The sequence below is a fragment of the Notechis scutatus genome, chromosome 3 (genome assembly GCF_049901735.1).
Source record: "Notechis scutatus isolate UNSWTSFEM ecotype Mainland chromosome 3, rNotScu1.2, whole genome shotgun sequence".
NCBI lineage: Eukaryota > Metazoa > Chordata > Lepidosauria > Squamata > Elapidae > Notechis > Notechis scutatus.
This window is the reverse complement of record NC_142011.1, coordinates 38432499-38452642: the sequence shown is the minus strand read 5'-3', so window position 1 is coordinate 38452642 and position 20144 is coordinate 38432499. Positions and strand designations below refer to the sequence as shown.

Genomic DNA, 20144 nt, shown 5'->3' with positions numbered 1-20144 from the left:
AGGTAAGTCTACTTAGATATTCCCTCCCTTTTAATAGACTATATAAGGTCTCTATCCCAAATTATAGGTGGTGCTAACTAAGGCCTTGGAAGGAAAGGTACCTTGCCCTTTCTCTTTTCTCTCTAGGGAATCAATGTATAGTAACAATGGGACTAATAGATATGAGAGCTCTTTGTTTGAACTGTACAATAAGGGAAAAAGTTAAATCCTCTTCCTGTCCATCCCACCTTGTAAACCACAATCTCAATATTCCCTTTCTCCATGAATTCTACTTAGAATTAAAAGAGAGAAAGAAAAGAGAGATGTAGCTTTCAGGAATGAATTAATCATTATACCCATCATGGCCATCAACCACTGGGCCAGATTACAAATCACAGAAAAAATTAGGATTGTTCAAGATAAGAAATCCCATGAAAGCCACCATTCCTTGCAGTTTCTTCTTTCTAGCTTTTCCACGTAAAAAGAGATATTACTGTGGAACATAGGAAATTACTAGGGTCAAATGTATCAGTTTCAACCTCAGCAGATAGACATATGTAGCTGACCTCATAAGCTAAGCATGATGGGGCCTGATTAGTCTTTGGATGGGAAATCGTCAGAAATCTCAGTTCTATTTACTAAATTAAGAAGTTAAAAAAACTTGCATAGATACGATCATCAAGAGGTGGACTTAGATACAATCATCAATAGGCTAAACTTAAAAAAATAAATTAAAAAGAGCAAATGAAAAATACATAATCATATTTTAATATAAGCAACACATATCGTATATTTAATCTATACAGTACGGCCCATGAAGATCTGAGACTAAAGGAAAAGTAAACTGGAAAAATATCCAAAATTTCAATAGAGGAGAATATGGGCTGATTTTAGCACAAGCAGTCATCAAAAGAACAAGGACCACATTGCCTTAAACAACAAGGAGATCATATGTCAACAAATTTCAACATCAGGCAAGAAAGGGCACGGAATGATATATTAATCAAAAATATCAACAAACAGCCCAAGATAAAAAGAAAAGGAAATGAGGAATCTATTTAAGAGGATCCAAAAAAAATCATCAGAAAATTTATAGTTAATGTTGGGGCATTCAAGAATAGTGAAAAAATATATTTCATAGATTTCACTTCAAAACAAAGTAGCATAGAAATATTTTAAATACATAAATATCAAGATCTTTTAGAAAATAATATTATAGATTGACTGGAATATCCATACAAACAAAATACATTCAGAAACAATTCTACAAGAGAATGAGACACGACAGGCAGCAGATTCGCTGTTAATAAGAAAGTATTAAGTGCAGATAAAATATCTACTGAACCATTTAAAGCTGAAGACGAAGACAGCTGAAATCCAGATAAATCCATGTCAACTAATATGAAACAACATAATGTGCAGATTGGAAAGCAGCAACAGTAGTAATAGTAACAAATTATTGACCCAATTTTCACATTTTGTTTAAGATTTCATCATTAAAATACATATAGAGAGAAGATCTTATGGAGGTAATGCCAGAATGTAGAATTTGTTAACATAAATAGATTTTTAAAAAAGAATTATTTTATGTCACTTTCGTAACATAACTCTGGGCAATACACAGTAAAACTGCCCACAAAATACAAATGACACAGGTAGAAACTCCAAAATCTGGGGGAGAGACCCCTTCTTAGCAAAAAACAAAAGAAGATCCACCACTCATTCAAACCAAGGCCAAGAGAAAAACTAAGTTTTAAACACAGGCAAGTTGGGAGGTCAAATGCATCTTGAGATGGCTGAGGTGATTCCAAACAACAGGTGCTGTTACAGACAAGGCACACTTCCAGGTCCCACCAGATGGCACTGCTAAATAGGCGGAAGCTGGAGGATGCCCACTCTGCCCAATCAGACCAGTTTTTCTTTCAGAAAAATAACAGAAGGATTAACAGAAATAATAATCAGAAGGAACTTCCTAATGAGCAAGAAGCTGCTCTAAGAATTAATTTAGAGGAAAACACAGTAGTTCAGAATAAGTAAAACAGTGCAATAAGTTTACATATTGTTCCCATATCTGCATAACTTACACTGTTAGTATACATTAGGAATGGCTGGGCGAAATCAATATGTATGTATGCATATATGTTTGTATGTTTGTATGCACAATAGCTCTACTCATTGAGGAGCACAGACAGTTAAGTCTTAAATTCAAGGCTTTTTTCTTCTGCAGCAGTTTTTCCATTGCTAATCTGTCCTGTAAAAAGAGGACAATTGTATTATTTTGCTTATTAAAAGTACCGTAGACTGTAGTCAATTAGTCCTGGATTAAATAAAGGCCGATTGCTCTCTTTAAGGCAGGAAGCAAAGTCTAAAGAGCATTGGACATGTGAGGCAAGTGAATGATGGATTTGAAAAGTTTTTATGCTTGACAGGTTGAAAGAAGAAGACAACAGGCTATATCGATGGACAAGATCAAACAAGCTACAGGAATGTCCTAGGGAGAATTACACGTTATTATTGCATATAGGGCATGATGGTTCATGCAGTCACTCCAAAAACTAACTTGATTACGCCTAAAAAGTAACTAAATTGCACAAAGAAACAAAACAACAATGAGCTTTGGGGCTAAACCTTGTAAACTGCCTGGAGTTGCTGCGAGTGAGTTATGTGGCCATGTAATTTTAATAAATAACTAAATAAATAACGACTAATAAAACCTTGATTTAAATTACATGAAGAAAGATGGAATAGTATTTGTGTTAGGGTAAGCAGTTGCGTGAGAACAATTTATATCCCCATGTCTCCCTTTTTTGTGCAAAATGGTTTTTGCCTAAAATAGTTCTTCCTTTTAAATGGTAGCTGTCAGTACTTCATTAAACACCTATAAATTAACATATTTCAGAATATGTTTCAGAACATTATATTTCAGAACAGTACAGAGCACAGGTGTCAAACTCAATTGTGTCACATGACATATCACGACGTTTTTGGCCCAATTGTAGCTATTATAATTTCATTTGCCAGGGAAACATCTCCTTTTCCCCAAACCATCAGGGATATGCAATCCACTCCCATCCTCCAATCCACTGCAGGTGGTCCTCAAAGTATGATCACAATTGAGCCCAGAATTTATGTTGCTAAATGAGACATTTGCTAAGTGAGTTTTGCCCCATTTTACGATCTTTCTTGCCACAATTGTTAAGTGAGTTACTGCAGTTGTTAAGTGAATCTGATTTATCCATTGACTTTGCTTGTCAGAAGGTCATAAAAAAGGTGATCATGTGATCTTGGGACACTACAACCGTCATAAATGTGAGGCAGTTGCCAACAGTCTGAATTTTGATCATGTGACCATGCGAATGCTGCAACGATCGTAAGTGTGAAAAATGGTCATAAATCATTTTTTTCAATGATGTTGTAACTTTCAACGGTCACTAAATGAATTATTGTAGGTCAAGGACTACACGTACTAAGTACAAAAAATTAATTGGGATGGAACATTTTGGAGCTATTATTATAAGTAACTTTGGTAAGTAGTAGGCAGGTAAGAGCTCATAACATCTAATTCTCTAAAGGTTCTAAATTACAAATCTTAACACCCAGCCAGTATGGCTAATAGTAAGAAATATTTGAAGATTTAATTAAGCAACAGCAGCTACATAAGTATAGGTAGGGAAGAGAAAAGAAATAGTTGGGTTGGTTAAACAAATGGCAAGCTACACTAGCATTTGGTTTGGATCACATCCATATGAATCTATTCCTGAAAAGGAAAACCTATGCCAAACACAACTGTACAAATACTGTACAATTTTCTCCTTTTACACCTTTTCTTGTTTTGGTTCTGTGCATGGAAGGGAAAATATTCTCTTCGGGTCAAATAGAGACCAAAGAAAGTTAAATCTGCTGCACGGGCATCCATTCTCTTAAAAGTGAATGTACATGCCTCTATGTTCTTCAGTGAACAACTGCAATATGATGATTCACGTGAGAGTGAAGACAAGGCAAAACAACGAGGCACCTACTTATTTATAATCTCAGAGCGATGTAGACAAATAACTTCATTTTGTTCAGATTTCTGCATGGTAAGAGCACAGGCACAAAGCCCAATATTTAACTAGAGAGGACAATCACTAAACGTGCATTCACCTTGGGTGGCTTGAAGGTATTTCGAGGAGGAGGCAGCTTCCAATTAGATGGGATCCTCCACAAAGGCTTCACTTTAATGTCCTCATAGGGATTCTCTTTTGCAGGGTCTAGGAAAAAAAAGTATTTTGAAGCAGAGCATGGGTAGACAAACCAACCGCATACATTTGCCAATTACTATTTTTCTACAGGCACAAACTGGCATCAAGTATTACCCAACGAGTGACAAACAGAGGAATCAAAGGTAAAGGTTCCCCTTGCACATACGTGCTAGTCGTTTCTGGCTCTAGGTGCTCATCTCCGTTACAAAGCCGAAGAGCCAGTGCTGTCCGAAGACGTCTCTTCGGCATGACTGAATGCTGAAAGCGCACGGATCGCTGTTACCTTCCCACCAAAGTGGTTCCTATTTCTCTACTTGCATTTTTACATGCTTTTGAACTGCTAGGTTTGCAGAAGCTGGGACAAGTAACGGGAGCTCACTCCATTACATGGTGCTAGGGATTTGAACAGCTGAACTGCCAGCCTTTCTGATCAACAAGCTCAGCGTCTTAGCAAGTGAGCCACCAGGTTCCCAATCAAAGTAAATCCCCAAATGACTGTCTTTAATTTCTAGCTTCCCAGTGGAGGAGCTGTGTATATTCATCAGATAACTTTGAATATATTAGCACAGGAGATCAGAATATGTATTCTGGAATGCTCTAGAACTGAACCGTAGCAGTTACTTTTCTTTCAGAAGGCTGTTTCTTGTTTCTTTTAAATAGATCTGGAATCTTACCAATAATATCCTCGTAGAGGTTGTCCTCTGACTGTGTGCAATAGAGACAGACACGTGTGGTGCCATTTAGTTCTTCGTGAAGCTTTTGGTACTCGATGGCTGCTAGTCTGTTTCGATAACTTTGGATGTCCTCAAATTCAAAGGACTTTCTATAAATAAGAATAGGATATGTTATCACACATCTTAGGTGCAAAACCAAGCGCTGCTATTTATCTCCTAGCCTTTTTTAAGTGTGCTACCTAGCAATGCATGAATTTTAAAAAATACCTATGTATATATAAATATTATGTGTATTACTAATATGTATACACAAACAACCGATGTTTTAGAAAATAAAATTATGTGCACAATTTTTGAAAATCTGTCTTTCTCAATCTTCCACCAGCAATGTAGAATGGAAGAGGGGAGGGAGCCATCAAAGACAATTTGATTTGATACTAAAGCACAGTTTATTTATCCAAGCCACGCCTGCTTGGTGCTTCAGTTACATAATATAAATCATGAAATATAGTTTGCAAACCACAAAAACTGGAGTCTCACAATACTTTAAAACACACCGGATTTTTATTTGGTTTTATATTTATTCTTCTAAGGAAAAATAAGAGAACTTAGTTAGATAGTACAGTAGCTCTCTTGAATCTGGTGTCCCCTAGATTTTGGTAGACAATCAAATAATAGTACCACCAGCAATATTTTAAGTGTGTTAAGTCTGTATTCCATATCATTTTAATGCAGGGCTTAAAAAGCAAAACTGAAATGATAGGACCAACCCCATAGTACCGTGATGGTGAACCTATGGCACACGTGCCACAGGTGGCACGTAGAGCCATTTGTGCGGGCATGCGAGCCCCAGACAAACTTACCTGCACTGAGCATGTGCACGCCTCCCACTGATTTTTGAGCCCGTTATCGCCCTTCTGGAGGCTCAAGGGAAGCCTCTGCAGCCTCGGGAGACTGAAAAGTGGGCCTTCCGGAAATACTGTAAGTGCCAAAATGCACCCATTTTTAGGCTCCAGAGTCTTCCCTTGAGCCTCCAGAAGGGCAAAAATGGCCTCCCCTGGACTCCAGAGGCTGTTCGGAGACTGAAAATGGGCACTTCTGGAAGCCCCATTTTTCGGCCTCCTAAGGCTGCAGAGGCTTCCCTCAAGCCCCTGGTAGGGCGAAAATAAGCTCAAACGGGCCAACAATGAGCTGGGACACACGTGCATGCACAATGCAGATAAGGGGGCGGGGTGGGTGTGTTGCACACGCATGTGCAAGGGGGCCTGGATGCATTGCATTGTGGGTGTTGGCACGTTATCGCGTGTGTGCGCACTTTCAGCACACCACAACAAAAAGGTTTGCTATCACTGCCATAGTACCATTCTCTCCAAGACAACACAAGAAGGAATCTGAAAATCAGAATTTGTTGCCTGTAAGTAAATGATGAATGAGAGATATATTCTATATCTGGTTATACTCAGATACTTTATATCTCCATGAGTCTACAGGGTAGTTCTCAACCGGTGGTTTTACAACAGTTTAGAGTTATGATAATCTCAAAACCTGTGCTTTATGGCCTGTAAAGTACTTGAGGCTATTGTAAAATGGTGCCCCCCCATGATAAAGTGACTGCATTTTGGGTGCTTGGTAACTGAATTGCCACTATGACCGTTTGCAGCACCCTGCAGTCACATGACTGCAATTTGGAATGATTTTTGCCAGTTTGTGGCGAGTTTTGTTGGTTTCTGGCAAAAAAAAGGCCCATTCAGGAGAATGGTTTCACTTAATGAATGTGATGTTTATTTAGCAGCCATGTGATTGCCTGGCAACCACCATGAAAAATGTCAAAAACGTGTGTTTAGTCATATGTGCACCTGGACTTATGACCAGAATGATTTACGACTAGATTTCCAGTCCTAATTTGATTATAAACTGAGGGCTACCTGTTTCTATATTTCATATAATTTAATTGAATTAATTTTATTTTATTTAGATTATGACAGATTAAAGTAAAACAGAAGGAGGACAGGGATGAGCCTAGAGTCATTCTCATTGCAGCACTTGTAACTGGCTGGCTTGCCTTTTTTTTTTTTTGCTGGCTGATGACTTGCAGAAAAGGAAGGATAGGAAAGTCAGAGGAATCAGTCAATCTCTTTGCCCATCACACACTGCATATGCATAACCAAGACAGCAACATGGACAACAGAGACAGGATAGGGATTGGCAATAGGAGCAGAAAATATCATGTCAGTATAATTTTCTGCCACCTTAAAAGATCAACAGGTAGCACTTTAATTCAACAGAGGGGAATAGCTCTTAGTGCACGATACGAACCGTATCAGTGATAGTGTTCCTATCATCCTTCATTTCACACAACCAAAAATGTGAAAAACATCTGCAATTTCTGAAAGGTGTTGGTTTTTCAAGTCAGCTTCCATACACACTAATAAACTGTCATATTCCACTTTAAAAGAAATTTCTGCACCGGGATAATCCACATCATGCATAAATGCTGAATCTGACATATGTAAATGTGTTTATCTTTCAAACACAGTCATATCGGGGACTGCCTACCCATTTTAGTCTAATTTTATGATTATCTAGCTTCCTGTTACGTAGCAACAAATGCAATGTCTTCATTTTCAAGGCTGAAATTCTATTTTAATGCAGCACTTTGCATGCCAAAAATAAAAAAATTAAAGGCATATCCTATAAAGCAGGGATTGCCAACCTTTTGGACCTCAGGGACCACCGAACTCATAATTTTAAAACCTGCGGACCACTAATATGAATTTTGACTGACGGTGGCTTGCTGGCGTTGGTGGGAAAGTCGATCCCCTATTCCAGAGCTGCAGTAGTCACAGGACTGGCCCTTTGGTCATCGCGGAGCAGCTGCTCCTCCACCCGGGTGCATCGGCCTGCCAGGGACTGGAGAAGCTGCTCCAGGATGATCAAAGGGCCAGTCTTGTGACTACTGCAGCTCTGGAATATGGGACCGACTTTCCCACCAATGTCAGCAAGCCAACCTGGGGCGGATTTCCCTGTCCCGCCGTTGCTCTTACCTTCCAGTTCCAGCTTGCATGACTCTACTCAAGGTAAGGTTTGTGAAGGGTGGGGGCCAGTGAGTGGGTGGGCCATGTGGGTGGCGCAGCCTTGTATTCCCACGCAGCCTGGATTAATTGCTTTGGGGGGTGTTTTGGGGGGGACATTTCTCTGCAGACCACCAAAATTTTCCCGCAGACCACCAGTGGTCCCGGCCCACCAGTTGGCAAACCACTGCTATAAAGCACCTACAAGGATGCATGCTAGTACACAGTTTCTTGCAACTATTGCAAAAATTAACATTTTCTTCATTCATTTACTCCACTCTAATGAACAAAATTATGAAGCAAAATTATGAAAGTAAATGGAAGCAATTTTCTAAATGGAAAAATGTTTGTTTTCTCAAGAATTATGCAAGCTTCCTCGTTAATGTTTATAGGAGAAAAAATGACCTAGTGATTGACTGATTATTTGCGCTAACAAGTCAGTGTTGACTCTTAGCAATAAAATAATGATGGTGATAATAATTCAGTGACACTGGACAGTTTGCAAATTATTAAAATAATTTAAGAACAAGTAAAAATACAAGAAACACAAAACAAATAATCAAACATGGCAGGGAAAACAAACCCAGTTGGGAACAAGGAAAAGGAAGAAAAATGGTGTCCATCATCTTGTCAAAGTTCTGGGCAAACAGCCACTTCTTCAGGGCCCTTCAAAATGGCAATTGGGGGGGGGGGAGAGAGAGCAGTCAAAACTCTTTGGGGAGGGGTCCTTCGAGAGAGTAGGCACTGCAATAGAGAAGGCAGACTTCTGGGGTCCTGAAATATGACATTGTTTAATCAATGGCATCCGCAGCATCCCAACCCAGCCAGATCAAACCAGTTGGACATACAATGGGAAACAATGGGTGGTTCCACAAGTAACCAGGACGTTTGCCATGTAGCCCTTATAGGTAGTGACCAGCACTTTCAATCATACCTGGAAGCAAATTGGCAACCAATGCAGCTCATGAAGCAGCACTGCTACATGGGCATACCAAGGCTGTCCACACTACTGTATTCTGGGCCACCTGAAGCTTCTGATTATTTCAAGGGCCACCCCATATAGAGCACCACATAAATAGATTTTCTCCACAAATGACATACTACTACAGAACACGACAGTCTTAATAACTGCTTGTAACAAACAGAGCAAATTAGATTCCTCCCCTACAGAAGAGGTCAAGCTTCAACCCACCTCTTAGACCTGCCTCGGATTCCTCTGCTGCCTGTTCTGCGGTCAGACTCATGGGAGGCAGTTGCAGGATAGATCCCATTACACAGCTGTTCCAATGGCTTCTTATTGCTGGGGTATCCATTAGCAAAGTTTGCCTGGTCCTTCTCGGAATGGTAACGGAAAGTCCTCTGCGGTTTGGGCACTGGGTTGATGGCTGGCCGCCTTTCCTGACCTTCCACATCACAATATATTGTCTCCAGGCTCTTTGCTGGAGCTACATTCAGCTCCTTCTCTGTCGAACCACAGCTTTCCCGTTTCCTTTTTAAGTCCAGTGCAACAGAAGCTTCTTCATCAAAAGGAAGCGTTCCTATCTGTTTCCATAGGCCCCGTGAGGTGTAGAAATTCCCAGGGGGCAGTCTCTCCCGTGGCCATTCTGTAGCATCTGCTGCTTCAGATAAAGTGTCACTAGAAAGTTGCTCCACTGAATGGTTTCTGGAAATCTCTTGGAAGTGATGGTCCTCCTCCTCCTCCTCCTCTTCCTCCTCAGTCACAGAGCCGAGATTAGAGTTTTCCCAGAAATCTAAACCTAAACTCTGAACATTTGCTTCTATGCTCTTGTCAGGTGCAGGAGCCGACGGCTTTTCCCTGCTGTCGAGGCCATATCTGACCCCAAAATCCCTCAGTTTCTGCCTTTCTTCTTGGCAGACCCCTTTTGTCCGACCTTCCCACTGAGAAATCTTTTGCTTTATGTTCCGGCAGTGGCTACGGGACAAGGTTTGCACAGCCGTACGGGAAAAGCTGGTATCTACACTCCCTGTGGGGTGCATGGCAGGCAAGCTAAACTCACAAGAGCCCCATCACAGCATGCTGCCTTTGGATATATATATTAGAGATTAGAGAATTTCCAAAACTCAAATTCCTTTTCGTTAATTATATCCAGTTTGTGGAATGATCCAACTTTTGCAGAAAGAAGGGCATCCTGATGCTATACTGTAGAAAAAGAGACAAAGGACATTCATCAAAAAGACTAGAAGGCCCAATTAGATAATGTCACAACAAATCAATTATTTTCCACAAGACTCCCTTATTAAAAACAAACAAAAAATTATGATCTTCTCTCCTTATACTGCAGAGCAACAGACCTAGATTTCCAGCCTATTCACCGATAAAAAATATGTAACTTTTTCATTACTCTCAGTGAGAGCTAGTTTGGTGTAGTGGTTAGAGCATCAGACCAGAAACCAGGAGACTGTGAGTTCTTGTCCTAACTTAGGCACAAAGCGACCTTGGGTGGTCGACTATCTCTCAGCCATAGAAAAGAGGCAATGGCAAATTACTTCTTAAAAACCTTGCCAAGAAAACTGCAGGGTCTTGTCTCTAAGAATTGAACACAACAGAATGGAAAAAATATATATACATTTGACAGAAGTTGCAAGTAATACAAGCATTTTAGCCAATGAATTTGTATGATGTACACCAGGGGTGTCAAACTCACATCATCATGGCAGCGTCACTGTCACGTGACATATCAGGATTTTTTCCCCCTTCACTAGACCAGGTAGGGGCTTGGCCAGTGTGTAACGTGTCCGGCCCACAGGCTGGGAGTTTGACAGCCCTGATGTACACTCATCCAATTCTCAAAAATACATTTTTAAGAATATCTCATTAGATATTCTTAACACGTACTATGTTCTATATTTGTGATACTATTAAAACAGTGCTAAGAGAAAAAGAAGCCCACCATCATATCTATGAGAATTGGCTTTATATCAACTTACAACTTCGCTCCCAAATCTAGAAATTTAGCACTGGATAAAGTCAAGAATATAGGTAAGAAAATCTGACCTAGAGAAATGAGCTCAGCCACACTGAAATTTCCTTGCCTATAGAGTTGAGTATCAAATTGAAGCAAATTTGAGAACAAAGTAAAAGATAGTTCCTCAGCCACTGTTACTACTACTGTCTTGGATATTCAAACAGTAGTTGCAGAAAAATTACCATTAAAATCAAAACGCTTCAACAGTTCAAGTCAAAGGATTGGAAGCTCATACCTATTACATTTGAAGCTGATAGAGACCTGCATTAATCTCAGGGTGAAATGTCAAACAAAGTCCTTCTTCGTTGTGATGTGTAGCTCTTGCAAACTGGGTTCTTCCCAGTATCAACCAGATCTCCAAGCTAATTTGTGGCCTTGAGGTATGGCTCTAAATAAAGAATAAAATGAGCACCGTGGAAAGTCTTTACTGCTTCACTGTGCAATTTCTCCCACCTATGCTGATCAGCTGTTAGTCTATCTCTCTTTGAATTCACCCACACAAAACATTTGTGCAAAGTGAGGAGTGAGACTGACAGATGGCTAAACCCATCAGCCTATCTATCTGTCAAAACCTGTCTCTTGCCTTACTCCAGCCCTTTTCTACATGAAAGCTAATGATTGATGGGTGCTCTTCCACCAGTCAGTAATGCTTTGCAGGCAGGAAAGGAAATAAATGCCTTCCCTTAAAATGCCCTGCACCCTTCAAATGAAGACACCACCATTTGATGGCAGACCAGAATAAGCGGAATCGAAATTTGAAGTAAAGGAGCAGATGTTATGCTGATATTGTTTCCTGCTGCTTGCCAAAGGCTGTTTGATAATATTTTATGCAGCAGAAGCCCTTTGTTTCACAAAACCAATATGAGATATTGGTACAATAAGTGCAATCACATAGTACCCTTGCACTCTGATGCATTCCAAAGCACCATTTTGGAACTAAATTCGAAGCACTGCTCGGTTCTAGAATTCACCCATTTTATGGTTGGCTACATGAGCTAACCAGCAACTGACAAACGTCATTGTCACAGCAAGTCACTTTCTACTTGTTGAGATCCCAAGCTATAACTGAAAAGGGAAATGCAGGAGCATTGTACCAAAATTAAGAAAACCCTTCACTCTTGGAGTTTTCAGAATATAAAAGATTGTCTGTGACAAAGTCCAGCTCTGTGACAGCTTCATCCCAAATTACACTTATTTTTTTCCTTTTAAAAAGAAAAAAAAGATTATTTTAATTCCTACGAATCTTAACATACTTATTTTGTTCCTTGATGCCCCCCTCCAAATAGATAAAAAGTGCCCTACTTATTTTGGCTCTTTTTTGACATCACTACATATATCCTCTACAGCAGGGGTGTCAAACTCGATTTCATTGAGGGCTGTATCAGGGTTGTATTTGACCTCTAGGGGCTGAAGGGGCATAGCCAGGAGGTGTGGCCAGCTTAACATCATTCATCAAGGCTCTGTTTTCAGCTGTGACGGCCTCCTGCAGCCCTCTGCCAGTGAAAACGGAGCTCTACTCTACTCTGAGCTGCATTATCACTGGCAGAGGGCTGCAGGAGGCCATCGTGGCCAAAAATGGAGCACAGGAGGCCCACGCATGTCCCTCCCGAGCTCCATTTTCGCTGGCAGAGGCACCATGGGCTGGTCCTTTGCTGTTTCCAGGCGGGCCCACAAGCCAGATCGAAGCATTCTGTGGGCCAGATGCGGCCCATGGGCCTTGAATTTGAGACCCCTGCTATACAGTCTTTAGAAGACCAAAAATGGTGCTGAAAGTAACCCTACCATGCAAAAACTTGCCAACACCAAAAATAGATGGATACTGAAATGCCTGTATGGATGGCATCTTTAATCCAACCGTTATCTGACAAATAGGGACCTCAGTGATAGAAAATACTGTCAAATTAGTAAAGAATTCCTTGACCTCTAATCCCTATAGATACCCCAGACCTTCCCCAAATATCACTGACATAATCCATAGAGATCCCACACAATTTCACAGTGCTCATCCTGTACCACAAGGCAGTTCTCATTCTCTCAGACAGTTCTGTTCCTATTATCAGTTCAGACTCTCTTTTCTAGCATTAAGAATTAGAATCAGAATTAAGTACAAGTAAACCTATCTAGAAACAACATGGATAGGAATCGAAGGAATCACTCTGTTCTACATTCCTTTTGTCTATATTCCTCCTGGCTTGATATAGAGCAGCAACAAGGCCATTCTTCAGAGGAGACTGGCATCAAGGGCTAATGATTTTTAAAAGATCCATGGACATTTTGGAAACCAAAGAAGGATACAGTAGTGTAACATCCAGGGGTAGAAATCATCTCACAAAATGTGAAAAATTTATAACTGACAATGCAGGATTCTCATACAAAGGGGAAAAGAAAGTAGTGTTGCCTGTATGATTCAGATCTTTACAGTGATTCTTTCCCTCAGTGCTTCTCTTTCATTTCTCTTTTCAACACCAGACTAACTCCTGCTTCAACCCACATATTTAGCTAATCCTGGGAATCTTTTTGAAGCTTTTCTGATCTACCTTGCAGAGCAGGTGTCATATGATTGTTACATCCATTAAGAGATTGATTCTGCTCACATAACTTCGTTAACTGAATTATGGTTTAATCAACTCTGTTTCTGGGCTAGCCCAACATACTGAACTGCAAATTAAACAAATATTGCTCGTAAGACACACTAGAATAAATATATGACTCTGTTTGTTATAAAATCTAACCATTGTGGCCACTTCAATAGTATGTTATGTAAACCCAGGCAATCAGGTTAATTCAATGCCCTATAAGTTAAGATGTGGTAGGAACAGATCATGAAATAGCCACATGAGGTAGAAGAAGGTGACCTGGGGTGGTCGACTATCTCTCAGCCATAGAAAAGAGGCAATGGCAAACCACTACTGAAAAACCTTGCCAAGAAAACTGCAGGGACTTGTCTAGATGGTCTCTGAGAATCTTCCAGTCAATAATTGAATGGATTTTTTTTTTAAAAAAATGATGTCAGCAAGACATGATTAGAAAATCATGAAAAGGGTGAACTTTTTGAACACTGGTATTAAAAAAAAAACTATTGTAGAATCGTCTACTTTGGACAAATTAAACTACTGCTGAACTTTTTGTCTTTACGTGAGGAAATAGCATGCACCCAAAATTAAAGCTCTAAATAAAAATAAAGCTTGTCTTTGTAAAATGCCGGAGGTCAGTTTTTGGTTCTCATTGCCTTTCAGTGATCCCTTCTACATTTTCTCCTGACCAAATGACATTCTTTGAACATTGGACACAGTCCATATTAGTCTAATGGCATGTCTCGTTTTTAAAAGGAAGACCAAATCTACAATTTTCACTACAACAGGGTAGCAGGATAGCACTTTAGTATGTTGCTCTTGAAATCTGATAAAGTTTTCAAATATGATCATATCCTAATCTATCTCAGGAGAAATACTGGCTATTCTTGTTCAAGGCCCAACCCTTCATGAGCCTCCACACCCAATGGAAAGAATAGAATATTAGTATTTGAACTTGCACAGGCTTGCAAACCAGGTAACTGTATCTGTCATCAAAATAGGTGACTTTGGGTCCTGATAAGGTCTACTATCCTGTTCTGGTAAGGCACCTAGTGGACAGAATATCTGCTAGTCTTCAATGGAAAGTTGTGGCTATGACTAGCAAGCTGTGTCTGGCCAAAACACTGACAGAAAAGCCCTATGGAATGACAGTTATCATAGAACCATGTTTAATTGACCCATCCCCAACTTTTTTACATATCAAAAACAGAATCAAAAGCCATCCTCCTGTAACCTAGATGCTGTAACTGGAATCTCTATTAAAGAGTTACAGGATACCAGCTGAACATGGCCACATTCAGACCACCAGAAGGTCTACTTCTCTGACAGCATTTAAGTTCTCCTGTTAGAAAGACAGATGGTCTAATTCTAAGTGAAGCCACCCTCAAGAGAACTGACTTAACCATTACAAACTGAAACAGCCTCATGGAAGTTTTAGGAAACCTTTTAACATTCAGTGACCTTATAAAGTAGGATGAGCAATCTACAAACATCACAAGCCTAAGTGTGACTGAAAAAAGACAATTCTTCCACTGTGGTAATTGATAGTGTCTGAAGACAGCAAAATGGAACAAATGAAGTCAGATATTGAACCTTCCCTTGGTTACCAGTAAATAACATTTTTGCAAGAACAGCTAGATCACAATATGAATTAAGTCTAAGACTTCAGAAATAATTGAATGTATTTACAATTTCTTAAATTGTCCTTATGTCCTCCCAATTTCATTTTTAAAAAGTAATCAATAGTTGCTACTAAAGAATACAGGTAGTCCTCAACTTACAACCACAGCTGAGCCCAAACTTTATGTTGGTCAGTGGAACATTTGTTAAGTGAGTTTTACCCCCATTTTATGACCTTTCTTGCCACTCTTGTTACTGCAGTTGTAAAATTAGTAATTCAGTTGTTAAGTGAATCTGCTGTCCCCACTGACTTTGCTTGTCAGAAGGTCACAAAGGGTGATCACTTACATTGCAACCATCATAAATATGAGTCAGTTGCCAAGCATTTTAATTTAGGTCATGTGACCATGGAGATGCTGCAACCAAAATCATCAATGTGAAAAAGGGTTATAAGTTACTTTTTTCATTGCCGCTGTAACTGTAAGCCCAGAACTACCTGCAATATGCTAATCATTTGTTATTGAACTGATTTAGTTTACATGAATTCATATAATATATTAAACAGTAAACTAACTTGCAATTGCTGAAATTGCTCAACACACTGAGCCAATTTCAAGTGATCCAGTCACACTTGTATCTAGCATATTATTAGGCACACAGTCTCCGATTATTAAAATTGTCTCAACCACATTCATTATAAACTTTCTCACCTGTTCTTGCTGTGCTCCAGGCCTTGTTTAACTATGGTTTACCAAATAAAAAAATATCTGGCTGATTTCTTCTCACATATTAACCAATAAATCCCATTGGCTGGAGTCACATAATATATTATAACAAACTTTATTTATTGCTTTGCATGGTGTGTGAGCCCAGCCTCTCCTTCCTTTCCTCCCTCTAATTTTTTTTTAAATCACTGCCTTTCAGTCTTAAATATCTAAATATCTAAATACAGTGTTTCTCAACCTGGGCAACACGAAGATGTGTGGACTTCAACTCCCAGAATTCCAAGCGAAGCTGGCTGGGGAATTCTGGGAGTTGAAGTCCACACACCTTCAATCTGCCAAGGTTGAGAAACACTGTCTAAATACATTAAGCACATATTCATTTATGATGCTGCAACAAGCAAATTTCCTATTTTTGAAATTTGATTGGCTATTGGGCATCAGCAATAAGAAAAAAAAGATGCTTAAAAAGGATCTCCAGAGACTGTTCCAGAGATGGATTTCTATTTATTTTTAAATTTCCCCTTGCAACATTGCCAGGATTGAAAAAGAGAGCATCTTCCCTGATCTCTTTGCAGAAGAGAGAGGGCTGCTGGAAAGTGCTCATACCATGTGACATTGCATTTTTTTTTTCTAACCTCTTTCCAACACTGCAAGCCAAAACACATTTTAAATGTTTTCCATTCCAAATTCCCAACAGGAATTAATTTAATTTCCTGAAGCCAGGAGTTCCAAAACTACAGAATTGCCAGATGATTGAATATCACTGCTCCCCTCATTGCTGAGGTCAAGCCCACCCAGGGAAAGTATTTTTGCCTGCATAAACCAGGGCTGCCGCAATACAAAAGCATCGACCATCACAGTACACATTGACTCATGGGATTTGATTGTATCTGAAGAAGCCTGTTAGGTTAATAGATTCGTTGCTTGTGAGCAGGTGAGATTCCTAAGTCACTTTTGATATTCTCCATCCAAATATAGCCTTGGGTCTTCTTAAATATTTGAGATCTCCTACCATTTGATATAAATCAATGAAAACCAAGTTAAAGGTTTTGATACCCCCTTCAGAAGTTCAATTCCACAGGGAGACCCTATGTACTAATTTCAAATTATTTATATCAACCAGTCAGCATAGCTGGCTGGGGAATTCTGGGAGTTGGAGTGTCCACATGTCTTAAAGTTGCTAAGGTTGAAAAACAATTTTATATAAAGCAATTCTGAATTTGAAGGGCTCTCCAAAGGCATTTGTTGTCCTTAGTATAAAGTTCAACAGATTGCATTAAAATCTAATCCACTGCGTCCGTTAGCATCCTCAATCTCCAGCCTCTTGAACCAGTGGAAGAGTCAAGGTAAGAAGAAAGGGGTGATATTACACCTCTGGGGGTTGCCTGATGTTTCTTGAACAATGAAATATAAAATATAAAATGAAGACAATTCATCTAACAGGCCACTTGCTTTAGAAATGCAACTTTCACAGAGGCAGGTTCAGACCAGTTCTGGAGAACCAGTAGCAGAAATTTTGAATAATTTGGAGAACTGGCAAATACCACCTCTGGTTGGCCCCGCCCCCATCTATTCGCTGCTTCCCAAGTCCCAGCTAATCAGCTGGATCTTCTTTTGTTGCCCTGCAGAATGGACTGGAAAGCAGATTAGTGGGGTGTGGGTGGGGGAATGGGATTTTGCAGTATCCTTCTGCCACGCCCACCAAGCTACGCCCACAGAACCGATAGTAACATTTTTTGAATCCCACCACTGAACTTTCAGTATTAGTCAGCAAGGTGTTGGAAGAGGTCACCAATAGCATTAAGATCTAATTACTTTTTAGAAATATCTTCAGGAAGGTTTTATATCATCAAACGATTTATATGATGAAGGAAGTAATTGCTTTTAAAACTTGTGTCTTTTTTCCGTAAAGGATTTTGCGCCTACATTTTAATTGGTCCAGAAATGACATTAAACAGGAATTGAGTAATGTATGGGTATGGGTTGACAAGAATTTGCACAATTGTGGTAGACTCCTTTCAACCAATGCAGTCAAAAACTATTTGAAAATTATATGTACTTTCTTCCCAGTGCATGGTTAGATTTCTTCATTCAAGAATGTATCAAGTGTAACTTGGGGCAACCTAGAAGTTGGAGCGGGGGGGGGGAGTGTCTGTCTTCTGATTCTTTTCATAATATATGTACTGCAACTAAACACCTCTTGATAGCAATGTTACAATTACATAAATACATGTATCAAAAAATAGGAAATATAGAGTAAACAGAACAATTTATACAAATTCAGGGAATCTCAAATCTGTGTTCACCACATATCCCTCTTCATATTATAAACGAATGTTTCATTGGAATCAGATATGATCAGGAAACAAATATTGTATCAACTTGTAGTAATTTTAAGTTACATCCACTGGGGTTCTTAAATGCTGATGTACCAAAACTATCCATTACTGCCTGGGCTAGTGTAGGCAAAGTGGAGAGTAAAACCTGAAGAGAGTTTTGACAGTGTTCTTGCTTTGCCTTCTGCTGAAGCATGATAGGGTTTCACACCCATTCACCTACAAACCTCTTCTTTGACTTCTAGTTTGGGGAACTTCTGATCTATTTACCTTATAGGTCTGGCTAACCTAGCTACACTGTTTAAAAGTCTCTGGGCAGAAGAGCGGAGTTAATCCATTCTTTGGATTCTCTGCTCAGCACACTGGAGAACAGGCCATTTTTGCCACACTATGGAAGAAATGCAAAGAAGACCAATTGAGATGATTAAGGGCCTGGAGACAAAAACGTATCAAAAACAGTTGCGGGAAATTGATATGGCCAGTCTAGAGAAAAGAAGGGCTACTGACATGGTAGCAGTATTTCAGTATTTGAGGGGCTGCCACAAAGAAGAGGGAGTCAACTTATTTTCCAAAGCACCAGAGGGCAGAACAAGAAACAATGGATGGAAACTAATCAAGGAGAGAAGCAACTTGGAATTAATGATAAACTTCCTAATAGTGAGGACAATTAACCAATGGAACAGCTTGCCTTCAGAAGTTGTGGGTGCTTCATCGCTGGAGGTTTTTAAGAAAAGACTGGACAGTCACTTCTCTGGAATAGTATATGTTGATGTACCATATACCATGTATGTTGATAGGATCTTCTACTTGAGCACGGTCCAGCTCTATTCTGATTGATATTTGCTCCAAGGGCATTCAATAGAGGGCCTTCAAGAAACAAACCCTCTGGCTCAGGGGTCTCCAACCTTGGCAACTTTAAGCCTGGAGGACTTCAACTCCCAGAATTCCCCAGCCAGCTGGCTGGGGAATTCTGGGAGTTGACTGGCTGGGGAATTCTGGGAGTTGAAGTCCTCCAGGCTTAAAGTTGCCAAGGTTGGAGACCCCTGCTCTAGCTAAGCAATAGCTTTCCTGTTTAGAGATAGTTGATGCCAAGTCTTATTAGCTTTTGATGTTAATTTTAGACCCCCGGAATCTACTCAGGGTTTGTATTAAATGCTGCTATTTGGTGTGTTTTCCCTTATTGGTCTGTGGGGTTTAAAAAATAATTTTATATGATTTTATTAGTTTGCATAGCCGCATATAACTATTTGTATAATTTATAAATAAATACTCAATTCTACTGTGACTCAGTGTAAAATTCTCAAAGTGGGGGATGGTATCAATCTAGAAGAGCATTCTGCTGAAACATATGCTGCCAGTGTGGAATTATATCCAAAAGATGGATGAGTCAAAAACCAAAAATGTTGGCTCCAGCTGTTTCCAAATCATGAAACAATTCTGTTAGCACGGGCAAGAATGAGAACCAAAAAGATTTTCTGAGATGATTCTTAAAAGCTGCAAGTGCTTCAATTCATCCTGGGTTGTATTTACTATAATCTGACAGCTAGAAGGATATAATACTGACACACCTTCAATTAATGAGATATGAATAAGAATAAATTTTTTGTGGTTGTGATCTATTTTTCTATTTTGCTGCAGAAGGTTTCTTCAGACACACGAGAAGCATATTTGCTTGTAAATATTTTCAGTAAAAAGGAAGAAGAAACAATGAAACTAGCTCAAACAGAATTCATCATTTGGAAATCCCAGCTATTAATCCAGCTGATGTTTTAGTTCTCCATTTGAATACCCTAAAACCAAATCTATACATACAAATGGCATGTCTCTGCACAGATGATCACCTGACCAAATTACCTTTTAAAATAGGACTGTGTAAATGCTTTAAGAGGCACTTCAGAGTGTACAGAAATGTGTAAAAGCACATCTTTCTGAATTATT

At 39.5% G+C, this 20144-nt stretch overlaps 1 protein-coding gene across 3 annotated transcripts in view; it reads right to left on the bottom strand.

Annotated features, from left to right (window-relative positions):
* DENND2C (DENN domain containing 2C) overlaps positions 1-20144 on the bottom strand; it is a 59879-nt gene that overhangs the window by 27692 nt on the left and 12043 nt on the right. For all 3 annotated transcript variants that reach the window (XM_026675134.2, XM_087959553.1, XM_087959552.1), the window contains exons 2-4: positions 9158-10126; positions 4895-5043; positions 4123-4229 (exon numbers count right to left, since the gene is read on the bottom strand). In XM_026675134.2, coding sequence (XP_026530919.1) covers positions 4123-4229; positions 4895-5043; positions 9158-9963 — 1062 coding nt within the window. In that variant the 5' untranslated portion in view covers positions 9964-10126. The remainder of the gene's footprint in view (positions 1-4122; positions 4230-4894; positions 5044-9157; positions 10127-20144) is intronic.